Source organism: Podarcis tiliguerta, assembly GCF_965153285.1.
Source record: "Podarcis tiliguerta genome assembly, chromosome: 2".
NCBI classification, from domain to species: Eukaryota; Metazoa; Chordata; class Lepidosauria; order Squamata; family Lacertidae; genus Podarcis; species Podarcis tiliguerta.
Window position 1 is genome coordinate 5909868 of NC_139535.1, and position 13332 is coordinate 5923199.

The window sequence follows — 13332 nt, forward strand, 5'->3', positions numbered from 1 at the left end:
ACCAATAGTCAGCATGGATTTCTGAAAACTAAGTCATGTCAGACGAACCTGATCTCATTTTTTGACAGAATTACAACCCTGGTAGATGAAGAGAACGCAGTGGATGTAGTCTACCTTGATTTCAGCAAGGCATTTGACAAGGTGCCCCATGATATTCTTGTAAAGAAGCTGGTAAAATGCGGTCTTGACTATGCTACCACTCAGTGGATTTGTAACTGGCTGACTGACCGGACCCAAAGGGTGCTCATCAATGGTTCCTCTTCATCCTGGAGAAGAGTGACTAGTGGGGTGCCACAGGGTTCTGTCTTGGGCCCGGTCTTATTCAACATCTTTATCAACGACTTGGATGATGGACTCAAGGGCATCCTGATCAAATTTGCAGATGACACCAAACTGGGAGGGGTGGCTAACACCCCAGAGGACAGGATCACACTTCAAAACGACCTTGACAGATTAGAGAACTGGGCCAAAACAAACAAGATGTATTTTAACAGGGAGAAATGTAAAGTATTGCACTTGGGCAAAAAAAATGAGAGGCACAAATACAAGATGGGTGACACCTGGCTTGAGAGCAGTACATGTGAAAAGGATCTAGGAGTCTTGGTTGACCACAAACTTGACATGAGCCAACAGTGTGACGCGGCAGCTAAAAAAGCCAATGCAATTCTGGGCTGCATCAATAGGAGTATAGCGTCTAGATCAAGGGAAGTTATAGTGCCACTGTATTCTGCTCTGGTCAGACCTCACCTGGAGTACTGTGTCCAGTTCTGGGCACCACAGTTCAAGAAGGACATTGACAAACTGGAACGTGTCCACAGGAGGGCAACCAAAATGGTCAAAGGCCTGGAAACGATGCCTTATGAGGAACGGCTAAGGGAGCTGGGCATGTTTAGCCTGGAGAAGAGGAGGTTAAGGGGTGATATGATAGCCATGTTCAAATATATAAAAGGATGTCACATAGAGGAGGGAGAAAGGTTGTTTTCTGCTGCTCCAGAGAAGCGGACACGGAGCAATGGATCCAAATTACAAGAAAGAAGATTCCACCTAAACATTAGGAAGAACTTCCTGACAGTAAGAGCTGTTCGACAGTGGAATTTGCTGCCAAGGAGTGTGGTGGAGTCTCCTTCTTTGGAGGTCTTTAAGCAGAGGCTTGACAACCATATGTCAGGAGTGCTCTGATGGTGTTTCCTGCTTGGCAGGGGGTTGGACTCGATGGCCCTGGTGGTCTCTTCCAACTCTATGATTCTATGATTCTATGAAACCGATAATTCCAACAGCACATTTAAACACTTTGCTCCTAAAGTTGTATACATTCCTGCACCTCGAAGGAAAGAGAAAGAAATGCATTTTTAAAACAAGAATGAAACAATTATCGTTGTTTTTTAAGGAGCAGTCGCGATTAGTGAATCCGTAGCGAGATCCTGGTTGTTTCTGCAGCTGCAGCCCTTTCTAATCCCCGGCCACTCACTTCGGGGTTAAAACGAGAGAGTCCCGCTACGCTTCCTAGAGGGGGCGCAAAGGAAGGAAGCCAGCCAGGGGCAGAGGAGAGTTACAGCTTCTTTCCTGTCCCGCCCCCTTCCCTGGGAGAAAAAAAAAGGGGGGGGGGTCTTTGTTTGCAACAGGCCTGCTGGAAGGAGCTGGTGAGTTGCATGGCCACCTGTCTTGGATGCTTCAGCTGAGATTCCTGCATTGCAAGGGGGTTGGGCTAGATGACCCCTGGGGTTCCCTTCCCAACTCTCAGATTGCATGATTCTAGAAGTGGGGAGCGCCTTTGAACGGAGGGGAGACGAAGGGGCAAGGCAGGTGGGCGGGCTGCTGGCTGGCTGGCTGGCTGGCTGGCTTCCTTGCAAGGAGGAGCCCTGCCCTCCTGGCCCAGGATCCTGTCCTCACAGTGGGCAAAACGGCATCTCCCCGCCCCCAGCAGTGGGAAGCCCCTCTTGCAATTCCCCAAAGCTGGCCTTCAGAGGCATTTGCAGCCTCCTGGAGGGAGGACAGCAGCCCACATTTCTGCCCTGAAAATAGGGACGTCCGATTTCATAATCATCATCATCATATTATGGGCTTCTTTTAAAATGAGGCTGCATTTTAAATTACATTTTAACCTGTATTTTAAGTTGGTCCCCCCCCCCCATTATGTTTTTACTGTAATTTTACTGATGTTAGCCACCCAGAGCCCGGCTCTGGCCGGGGAGGGTAGGGTATAAGTAAAATTTTATTATTATTATTATTATTATTATTAATTATTATTTATTTGCACACCACCCATCTTACTGGGTTGCTGCTGGCACTCTGGGCAGCTTACAACATTTAAAAAAAAAAATGTAATTGAACATTATACGCAATTAAACATTGCACATTTGAGAGTGGGAAGCCCTGCCTGCAATTCTCCCCTCTTGCAGTTAACCAAAAACATTCTCCCTCAGGAGGTGGTAAACTCTCCGTCCTTGGAGGTTTTTAAGCAGAGGTTGGGTGGCCATCCGTTACGGATGTTTTAGCTGAGTTTATTCCTGCATTTTAAGGGGGTTGGACTAGATGATCCTCGTGGTCCCTTCCAATACTTACAAGGAAAAAACCAGTATTCTGTATTATTGTAGTTTGAATATTGTGTTAAATAGATGATTATTCATCCTGTTTATGGAATATGCTGCGTAATCTGAATCCTGAAATACAGTAATACGCTTTGGTATGGGGTGGGGGGGAATATATAGATGCCCGAATGAGATTGCCAATTTTATGGGACCGCCTCTCCTGGTATGCTCCACAGAGGACCTTAAGGTCCATGAATAATCATAGTTTAGAGGTCCCGGGCCCTAAGGAAGTCAGATTATCCTCCATCAGGGCCAGGGTCTTCTCAAGGATGGCTCCGACCCGGTGGAATGCTCTGTCCCATGAGACCAGGGCCCTGCAGGATTTATCTGCCTTCCGCAGGGTTTGTAAGACAGAGCTATTCCACCTGGCTTTCAACTTGAACTTAGCCTCATCTTTTATTCCCCTTCTTTCCCTCCCCTTCCCCTTTTTATGAAGATTGCCCACTCTGGGATCCCACAGCTAATTCTCCCCTGGTCTCCTCACTGGTCCAAATAGGACTAATTTAGCCAGCTAACCCTGGTGATCATCTAATGTTTATAGGATGGATTTCCCCCCTAAATTGATTTTTGAATTCTGAATTTATTGTTCTCCACATTTTATACTGTATTTTATGCTGGTTTTTGTTGCATCAATTCAGTGTTTTAAATTTCTTGTTAGCAGCCCTGAGCCCGGTTTTCTGAACTGGGAAGGGCGGGGTATAAATAAAATTTTATTATTATTATTATCTGAATGCTCTGCTAGTGTAACATTTCACGTAAGATTTCCTGGCTCTCTGCAGGTTTAGAAGCCTAATCCATTTGGGCGATCGCAGTGGAAAGAGGAGGAAGCTGTTTTGGGGGCCCAGGAGAGGGTGACCTCGGAGTGCAGCTGGGAAATGGAGGAGCAAGCCCTGGCTAAGCTGAAAGCAGGAAGATGCCAGAATGTTATCCAGGCTGGGAGCAGCGGGGGATTCTGGGAAAGAACCACACCAGAGATCCTGGGTGAGGAGGATGCCCTCAGCTTGGATGCTCAGCGTCGACGTTTCAGGCGCTTCTGCTACCAGAAGGCCGAGGGACCCCGAGAGGTTTGCAGCCGACTCCACCATCTTTGCCATGAGTGGCTGAAGCCAGAGAGACACACCAAGGCTCAGATCTTGGATTTAGTGATCCTGGAGCAGTTCCTGGCTGTCCTCCCCACAGAGATGGAGAACTGGGTCAGGGAATGCGGAGCAGAGACCAGTTCCCAGGCGGTGGCCCTGGCCGAAGGTTTCCTCCTGAGTCGGGCACAGGAGAAGAAGCAGGCAGTGCAGCAGGTGAGAGCGGGTTTTGTTCTGGTAGTTCCAAAAGACAAAAATGAGAGCATGAATAAAGTAAAAAAAAAACCCACTAGTTTCCAAACGGAGGAGGGAATCCAAGCCCCCAACACTTTGCCTACCCCTTTCCAGTGTGGTGAGAGCCAGTGTGGTGTAGTGGTTAAGAGCGATAGACTCGTAATCTGGTGAACCGGGTTCAATTCCCCTCTCCTCCACCTGCAGCTGCTGGGTGACATTGGGCCAGTCACACTTCTCTGAAGTCTCTCAGCTCCACTCACCTCACAGAGTGTTTGTTGTGGGGGAGGAAGGGAAGGAGAATGTTAGCCGCTTTGAGTCTCCTTCGGGTAGTGATAAAGCGGGATAGCAAATCCAAACTCCTCCTCCTCCTCTTCTTCTTCTTCTTCTTCTTCTTCTAAGAATCATAGAATCATAGAGTTGGAAGCGACCACAAGGGCCATCGAGCCCAACCCCCTGCCAAGCAGGAAACACCATCAGAGCACTCCTGGCATATGGTTGTCAAGCCTCTGCTTAAAGACCTCCAAAGAAGGAGACTCCACCACACTCCTTGGCAGCAAATTCCACTGTCGAACAGCTCTTACTGTCAGGAAGTTCTTCCTCATGTTTAGGTGGAATCTTCTTTCTTGTAGTTTGGATCCATTGCTCCGTGTCCGCTTCTCTGGAGCAGCAGAAAACAACCTTTCTCCCTCCTCTATGTGACATCCTTTTATATATTTGAACATGGCTATCATATCACCCCTTAACCTCCTCTTCTCCAGGCTAAACATGCCCAGCTCCCTTAGCCGTTCCTCATAAGGCATCGTTTCCAGGCCTTTGACCATTTTGGTTGCCCTCCTCTGGACCCGTTCCAGTTTGTCAGTGTCCTTCTTGAACTGTGGTGCCCTGTCTTCTTCTTCTTCTTCTTCTTCTTCTTCTTCTTCTTCTTCTTCTTCTTCTTCTTCTTCCTTTTCTCTTCCCACTCCCCATTTCCTTTTCCTTTTTTAAATGCTTGGACATGGCATAAATTTTTCAGCATAATAGCAAATTCAGAGGGCACAGTTTGTCTTACATATTTGTCACTTTTCTAGTATGTTTGTGTTCCTTTTCTAAAATAAGGAAGGGAAAGAGTTTCAGGCTTATGAATGTTCTGTCAAGTATAGGAATGCAAGAGAGTGTAAGAAGAGCCTGCTAGCATGGATCGTGTGGAGATCTCTCGGTGCACCAGGTTGGCGACTGGCGCAAGCAAAATATCACTTGGAGAAGGATCTGAAATAAGCTCTAATTTGACTTGTTCTGGATTGTTTTGTTTTGTTTTAATCAGGACCAACTGGTCAGAAACCAAAAGGTCCAACTTACTCCGAACCAATTCCTGTTTTATGTTTGAATGTTGCAAATCACTTGGAAGATCTGTTCTGTAAAATATAAAGCAGTACAGAAATGAAATGAATAAGAATAACGGTGATGTTCAATTGCAAAAAACCCCAAAACCAAACAAGCCTTGTCAAACCTCGGTTGTTGAACGTAATCTGTTCCTGAAGCCTGTTCGGCTTCCAAAATGTTCGACAACCAAGGCGTGGCTTCCGATTGGTTGCAGGAGCTTCCTGCACTCAAGCAGAAGCCGCGTCAGACATTCGGCTTCCGAAAAACATTCCGAAAACCAGAGCATTTACTTTTTGTCATTCGGGAGCCGAAATGTGACAAAACAGAGGCGTTTGGAATCTGAGGTTTGACTGTATATCTGATTTTCTAACGCTGCTTTTGATTCCTGAGGTGTCTATTTTTTAGAACCTTTCTCCTGTGGCTGTAAGTTGTATTACGCGGTTTTAAGGCTGGGCTTTAATTGCTGTAACCCACCCTGAGTGCTTAGGGCAAAGGCCAAGAAATCAGTAATAATATTAACCCTCCTTTCTGCTTCAGGGGCAGGGACCTCTACCTGAAGTGTCTCTGGGTTTCCGTGGGGCAGAGCAGGCAGCCTCAGCTCCCCGTGAGAGACGGCTCTTCCGGTGGATCGTGCAAGAGTGTGACCAAGCTGCCAACTCGCTAGGTAAGGAAAACTGACGCCTGTCTCCATCTGTAAGAATTTATCTCTTAGTGTGGTTGCACCCGCAATCTCAAACTCCCTGGCTATCAATATCACTGTACTCTTTTTGACGCCTGCCAAAAATATTCTTTTCTTTTCTTTTATTTATACTTTTCAAATTAACACATTTCATTAATTTTACAATCCATTTAACATTTCGAAATTTGACTTCCTTCCCCCTCTTTCTGCGGTTCCTTAAATTTACTTTTTCATATCTTCTGCATTTCCAAATTCATTTAACTTACTCATTTATAATAATTAATAATAATTTATTATTTGTACCCCGCCCATCTGGCTGGGTTTCCCCAGCCACTCTGGGCGGCTTCCAACAAAGATGAAAAATACACTAAAATGTCACATATTAAAAACTTCCCTGAACAGGGCTGCCTTCAGATGTCTTCTGAATGTCAGGTAGTTGTTTAGTTCCACAGGGCGGGCACCACCACCAAGAAGGCCCTCTGTCTGGTTCCCTGTAACTTGGCCTTAATTATCTACTGTAAATATATACTCTTATGAAAGTGCAGGTTATTACAAGAATCCTGCCAACATTCTTATCTGTTTGCAATTTATCTGTAAATATTCAATAAACCATTTCCAGTCTTTTATAAAGAGCTATCTTGATTTCTTATTTTTCCAGTAAGTTTCTCCACTCCCACATATTCCATAAGTTTTTGAATCCATTCTTCCTTTACTGGGACTTTTGCTTCTTTCCATTTTGGGGCAAGTAACATTCTTGCTGCTGTAGTTGCATACATAAATAAATTTCTATACAATTTAGGTAGTTCTGTCCCTATAATTCCCAAAAGAAAAGCTTCTGCGTTTGTTTTTTTATAAAAGTTATTTTGAACATCTTTTTCAATTCATTATATATCATTTCCCAGTAAGCTTTAACCTTACTACAAGACTACCACATATGATAAAAAGAACTTTTTTCTCTTTACATTTCCAACATTTGTTTGATTTAAATTTATACATTTTTGCCAATTTACTTGGTGTTAGATACCAACGATACATCATTTTCATATAATTTTCTCTCAGACCACAGCATACTGTAAATATTTTTATTTAGGCAAGCCAGGCTAGATGTTTAGACCTCTGGCTAAAGTTTTACTCTGTTTTCAGTCTATGGTTATTTTAACTTTTCAAAAGTCCCAAATTGTTGGTGTTGATTTTTAAGATAAATGTGCGTGCGTAACAAAATACCCATAAGGAATGTAAAGCTGACACAACAAACAAGAAAACGTATGCAGCGTGATATCTGTAACACGCAAGACACAGATTACAGCTCAGAGTTAGGAGAAATATCCTAACCATAAGAGCAGGGGTCAGCAAACCTTTTCAGCAGGGGGCCAGTCCACTGTCCCTCAGACCTTGTGGGGGGCCGGACTACATTTGGTGGGGGAATGAACGAATTCCTGTGCCCCACAAATAACCCAGAGATGCATTTTAAATAAAAGCACGCATTCTACTCACGCTGATTCCTGGACCGTCCGCAGGTTGGATTGAGAAGGCAATTGGGCCAGATTCGGCCCCCGGGCCTTAGCTTGCCTACGCATGCATAAGAGCTTTGCAGCAGAGGAGCCACCTTTGCTGGTGCCCTTGAATGGGCCCACCTGTCAGGGATGTTCTAGCTTCACTGTGCACTGAGCAGGGGTTGGAATACATGACCTCCAGGCGTACCTGTAATTCTAAAATTCTATTTTAGCTTTCAGCCCTCAGTCCTCTGCAGCTAATGCGGGGGGAGAGGGGCACCCTGAAGTCAGGACATGTGGCAGGGTTTAATAAGAGAGATACTTGGGGGTTCATTCTTTTGTTGAAAAATACATATTATTGCAGCCAGCCTCTTACATTGAAATGTTCAACTGCAGAGCCCAGTCTTGCGCCCTGGTTCTGGCTAAAATCTCAGTCCAGGTAACACCCGCTGTTTTTGTGTTCCTCGCAGGCAACAGCGTGACCCCGGCGACCCGCACTCCTTGTGGCGGAGTGGAATTGGCAGCCGTGGGGCCTGATCAGGTAGGGGAGAGAATCCCGGAAGGATCAATGGAGGCAGTTTGTACGCCAGGTCCGGAAGGTTCCTGTCCCTTTGCTATAACAAAGAAAGTATCTAGAAGACAAGGGGAGTCCGTTAATGAAGAACAGCCCCCCTCCAGCCCCTAAGAACCTCAACATAACTAGGCTTTCCGGTTGTGAACATGAGAACTTCAGGAGAGCCTTGTTGTTGCTTACAGTCAAAGAGGGCTCAGCCGGTCCCAGCATCCTTTCTCATAGTGACCAAGCAGGAGATCTATTGGGAAGCCGGGAAGCTCTCTGGGTGATGATATCACCTGGTGTCAGGCTTCGGGGGATCAGATCCCTCCCCCAGTGGCAGTAAATAAGCAGATCAGACAAAAGGAGCGTTCTTACCCAGTTAGTTTCTTTAATAATCACAGTGAGAGACAAAGGAATGCATATCTCTCTAGAAATGGCGTTGCTCCCCGTCAAGGTTTACCCCCTCCATCCCCATTAAACTACCTCACTCCTACGTTGGGTGATCTGAGCCTGTTGCCACTGAGCTCTCTGTTCGGTCACTCTCAAAGCCCGCCTAGGTTCAGGAATGCTTTCCAAGGACACTGTCTCTTTCCTGGTGTTTCCTCTTTTAGTTGTTCCTCACCCAGTATTCCCAGCTTTTCCCCTCTGAACTGTGCCCCTGTGCAAACCACTGCTCTAAATCTATGCTGTCCTGCCTTTGGTAAGATTCAGAAGGGGGGAGGGCAGTTCCCACCATTCCTCCTCAGTCTAGCCCCTGACACCTAGGTAGCTCAGTTGGTTAGAGCATGGTGCCGATGATGCCAAGGTTGCAGGTTTGATCCCCGTAAGGAACACTTGCACATTCCTGCATTGCGGGGGTTGGTCTAGATGATGATCAGGGTCCCTTCCAACTCAACAATTCTATGGTTGTATGATTCTTTTTCCATCTGGCCAGCTTCGCAGGGAAGTTTTTCATGTTTGATTTTTTATTGTTTTTTAATATTCTGCCCAGAGTGACTGGGGAAACCCAGCCAGATGGACGGGTTATAAATTATTATTATTATTATTATTTATTATTACTACTACAATAATCTTTTACCCACCTTCAGCCTATGCAGAATAGCCCCATCTAAATTACTGGACTTGCCCAACCAGTGCATTTATTGCAGTGGACCTACGCTTGAGTAGAACTTCTTGTTGTTGTTTAGTCGTTTAGTCGTGTCCGCCTCTTCGTGACCCCCTGGACCAGAGCACGCCAGGCACCCCTGTCTTCCACTGCCTCCCGCAGTTTAGTCAAACTCATGTTCGTAGCTTCGAGAACACCGTCCAACCATCTAGTCCTCTGTCGTCCCCTTCTCCTTGTGCCCTCCATCTTTCCCAACATCGGGGTCTTTTCCAGGGAGTCTTCTCTTCTCATGAGGTGGCCAAAGTCTTGGAGCCTCAGCTTCAGGATCTGTCCTTCCAGTGAGCACTCAGGGCTTATTTCCTTCAGAATGGAGAGGTTTGATCTTCTTGCAGTCCATGGGACTCTCAAGAGTTTCCTCCAGCACCATAATTCAAAAGCATCAATTCATCATTGTGTTCCTCGCCCCCCACTTTTTAAAAGAGAATTCGTTTTCTTCTTCCTTCTCCTCCTCCAGGATCGGGTGTCCTTTGAGGATGTGGCTGTGTATTTCACAGACGACGAGTGGGTGTTGCTGGATCCGGCCCAGAGAGCCCTGCATGTGGAAGTTATGGAGGAGAATTGTGGGAACCTGGCCTCTCTCGGTAAGGCTTTCTTTTTTTCTTTGGCTTGGTGGATGCTGACAGTCGAAATGGCCGTCGGCATCAGAACCCAGCACCCTCTGCTTGGGCCCAGTTCTTGTGGCAGGCTCTTGGGGGTCTCTTAGGAGACAGGGATTTGCCATCCTGTATGGAGCCTCGGGTGGCGCTGTGGGACGCGGGTGGCGCTGTGGGTAAAAGCCTCAGGGCCTAGGGCTTGCCGATCGAAAGGTCGGCGGTTCGAATCCCCGCGGCGGGGTGCGCTCCTGTTCTTCGGTCCCAGCGCCTGCCAACCTAGCAGTTCGAAAGCACCCCCGGGTGCAAGTAGATAAATAGGGACCGCTTACTAGCGGGAAGGTAAACGGCGTTTCCGTGTGCGGCTCTGGCGAGCCAGAGCAGCGATGTCACGCTGGCCACGTGACCCGGAAGTGTCTCCGGACAGCGCTGGCCCCCGGCCTCTTTGAGTGAGATGGGCGCACAACCCTAGAGTCTGTCAAAACTGGCCCGTATGGGCAGGGGGTACCTTTACCTTTACCTTGTGGAGCCTCAAGCCTTCGGTGTCAGGGACTGGCTGGATGACGAACGAGGCTCCAGCCGAGGAATCCCCTAGGGAACCCACAGAGGAAGAAGACTCAGACCCAGGGGAGAGGTGGTAGGACACAAAGACAAGTCAGAGGATCAGGGAATCCAGGAGGTGGGTGAAAGAGGAGGCTTTCTGTGACACACTGGGCAATAGAGCTAGGACACAATATAGATTTCCATCCTGGGGTTAAATTTTGGAAGAGCTATCTGAAGTTTACTGCATGTTATTCCTTGTAGGAGAACTGCCTGAAAACTATTTACAGGTGGTATCTAATTCAGAGTAGACTTGCTAAGATTTAGTGGGCCGTGTGGATGAGTTAACATTGGAGAAAAACTTACACCAAGCCGAATAAAAGTGATCTATTTATTATTAACCATTAAGGAGTCCCTGTTTTATAACTTGAAAGGAACTGCTTCCACTTGAGATTTGTTCTGTATTACTGCTCAGAACAGCATTAAACTCAGTTTTGCTCCCTAGGTTTGGGGTCCTGGTTTTCTCTCCCCGGTTCTTACCGATTTTCTCTCACTGTTCCGGCAGGTGATGGCTGGGAGTTCGGCGCTTGGAAGGAGGGAGACGCGCCCAGATTATTGCTGGAAAGAGCTGCTTGCGAACGGGAACTGGAAGAGCAGAGCGAGGAAACGGAAGGGGCTGAGCAGATGAGGGATAGTTCCTCTGCTGCCACGGGGGGAGCTTTCTGTGAAGTCCCGGTCCTAGAAAAAAGAGACAGAAGGAAAGAAGGCAGCGAGTGCCCGGTGTGCAGGGAAAGTTTCACTTGCAAATCCAGCTTTAACGCTCACTTGAAAACGCACAAAGAGGAGAAACCGTACAAATGCCTGGATTGCGGAAAGAGCTTCTCTCAGAGGAAAGGCCTTATCCGACATCAGAGAATCCACACCGGGGAGAAACCTTATACCTGTCTGGAGTGCGGGAAGAGCTTCCGTCAGAGCGCGGCCCTGATCACTCACCAGCGTATCCACACAGGGGAGAAGCCGTACACCTGCTTGGAGTGCGGAAAGAGCTTCTGTCAGAAGACGACGCTGGTGAGGCACCAGCGGATCCACACAGGGGAGAAGCCGTACGCCTGCTCCGAGTGCGGGAAGAGTTTCAGTCACAGGTCGCAGCTCACCTCCCACCTGAGAGTCCACACTGGGGAGAAACCGTATAAATGCCTGGAGTGCGGGAAGAGTTTCAGTCAGAACACAAACCTTACTTTACATCAGAGAACTCACACGGGGGAGAAGCCGTTCCGCTGCTTGGAGTGCGGAAGGAGCTTCAGTCATAGCTCGACTCTTATGGCGCACCAGAGAACCCACACAGGGGAAAAGCCGTTTACGTGTCTGGAGTGCGGTCAGAGCTTTGCTCAGAACGCGAGCCTTATCTTCCATCAGAGAACTCACACGGGGGAGAAGCCGTACGCCTGTCCCGAGTGCGGGAAGAGCTTCAGCACGAGCACCAGCCTCACCTCGCACCGGCGCATTCACACAGGGGAGAAGCCGTACACCTGCTCCGAGTGCGGGAAGAGCTTTTGTACGAGCACAAACCTTGTTACACATCAGAGAATCCACACGGGGGAGAAGCCGTACAAGTGCTCGGAGTGCGGGGAAAACTTTCGTAAGAAAGCGCATCTCCTTAGGCATCACATGACACACACGGGGGAGAAGCCATACAAATGCGCAGAGTGTGGGAAGAGCTTTAGCGAGAAAAGAAATCTCATTTCTCATCAGAGGATCCACTCTGAGTGTTGGAACGAGGATCCTGTAAGCAGTCATTGGATTCCTCCCTCTGTAGGTCCAGGATATGTGCCCCTTCCCCAAGATTCCAGTACTTTCCAGAGCCCTCTCAGTCATAATTCCAGCCCAGGAGAAAGACTGGAGTGTTTTAGTTTTTTTCTCAATGAGTAGATGGCAACTGGTCCAGTCTTGGATTGGATGCAAATGAAAGGCACAGATAGCCTAAAATGGTAAAATAAAACAAATAAAGTATAATGATAAATAGAACAAAAAAGGAATAGGTCTAAAAAAAAAGCATTACTTTAAACAAAAAGGTTATTGATAAGCTTAACAATAACATGACTAATCAAGTTTCCAGCTCTCATTGAGGCTTATGACTTCTATCAACATGACTGCGCCAGTTCAGAGTTGCCAGCGCACAGCTGGTATTGATGGTAAACTGGTACGGCCAACTTTCGGCTGGTTCTGATCTGACCCGAAAATTCTCCACCTTGGGTTTAGGCTATTGCACCCTGGGAAGGTCACTTCAATGCTGCTAACGCGACGGTTTGACTCCACCCCCGGAGGCGCACTCCATTGTCCCTCGAGACAGACGGATGCCAACAACTGCAGCTACTGAAAAACTTTGTGCCATGGTGGTCGGTGGTGTTTGCTGTTTTGGAATAACAGTGTTTTGGAATAACAGAGAAGCGGACACGGAGCAATGGATACAAACTACAAGAAAGAAGATTCCACCTAAACATTAGGAAGAACTTCCTGACAGTAAGAGCTGTTCGACAGTGGAATTTGCTGCCAAGGAGTGTGGTGGAGTCTCCTTCTTTGGAGGTCTTTAAGCAGAGGCTTGACAACCATATGTCAGGAGTGCTCTGATGGTGTTTCCTGCTTGGCAGGGGGTTGGACTCGATGACCCTTGTGGTCTCTTCCAACTCTATGATTCTATGATTCTATGATTCTATGATTCTAGTGTTTGTGATGATATCGGACCTTCCGTGGTGTTTTTTCTCTTTTTGTAACTGTAATTCAAATCATGTGTGTTTGGGAAAGGGAGCGATCCGCGCTACTCTAGAGCAGCCTATTCTAGAACTCTAGAAAACCCACTCTTTATCTTTCAGTATTAAAAGAGCAGCCCAAGTGTAGCAATCTTCTCCGCTAATAACACAAATATTTAGTGTAGTTGATGGGTGTTTTTAACAGTTTACTGTATTCAAGCTAGAGCATGTATTTTAATCTGATTTGTAAAAGAAAATAAAAACCGCAAGGACACTAGGGGAAGCCTTGCCCTGGTGACAAGATA

General features: G+C 47.1%; 1 protein-coding gene across 2 annotated transcripts; it reads left to right on the plus strand.

Annotated features, from left to right (window-relative positions):
- The first annotated feature begins 1543 nt into the window (after positions 1-1543).
- Positions 1544-13332, plus strand: LOC310670264 (uncharacterized protein). Of its 2 annotated transcripts, XR_014507552.1 has the most exons (7): positions 1562-1640; positions 3374-3880; positions 5795-5921; positions 7900-7970; positions 9605-9731; positions 10846-12706; positions 13003-13332. XR_014507552.1 is itself a non-coding variant. In XM_083425328.1 (6 exons), exons 2-6 carry the CDS (start codon positions 3464-3466, stop codon positions 12207-12209), a joined length of 2106 nt encoding a protein of 701 aa, XP_083281454.1. In that variant the 5' UTR covers positions 1544-1640; positions 3368-3463; the 3' UTR covers positions 12210-12712. The 2 variants fall into 2 exon arrangements, 1 of the variants encoding a protein (XP_083281454.1); XM_083425328.1 differs by lacking the exon at positions 13003-13332 and having other exon boundaries at positions 1544-1640; positions 3368-3880; positions 10846-12712.

Excerpts from the sequence above, each read along its gene's own strand:
- LOC310670264 (XM_083425328.1), top strand. The coding sequence starts at position 3,464 with ATGGAGGAGCAAGCCCTGGCTAAGCTGAAAGCAGGAAGATGCCAGAAT. Across the intron at positions 5,922-7,899 it reads CCAAGCTGCCAACTCGCTAG|GCAACAGCGTGACCCCGGCG; the intron begins GTAAGGAAAACT and ends TGTTCCTCGCAG. Across the intron at positions 9,732-10,845 it reads TGGGAACCTGGCCTCTCTCG|GTGATGGCTGGGAGTTCGGC; the intron begins GTAAGGCTTTCT and ends CTGTTCCGGCAG.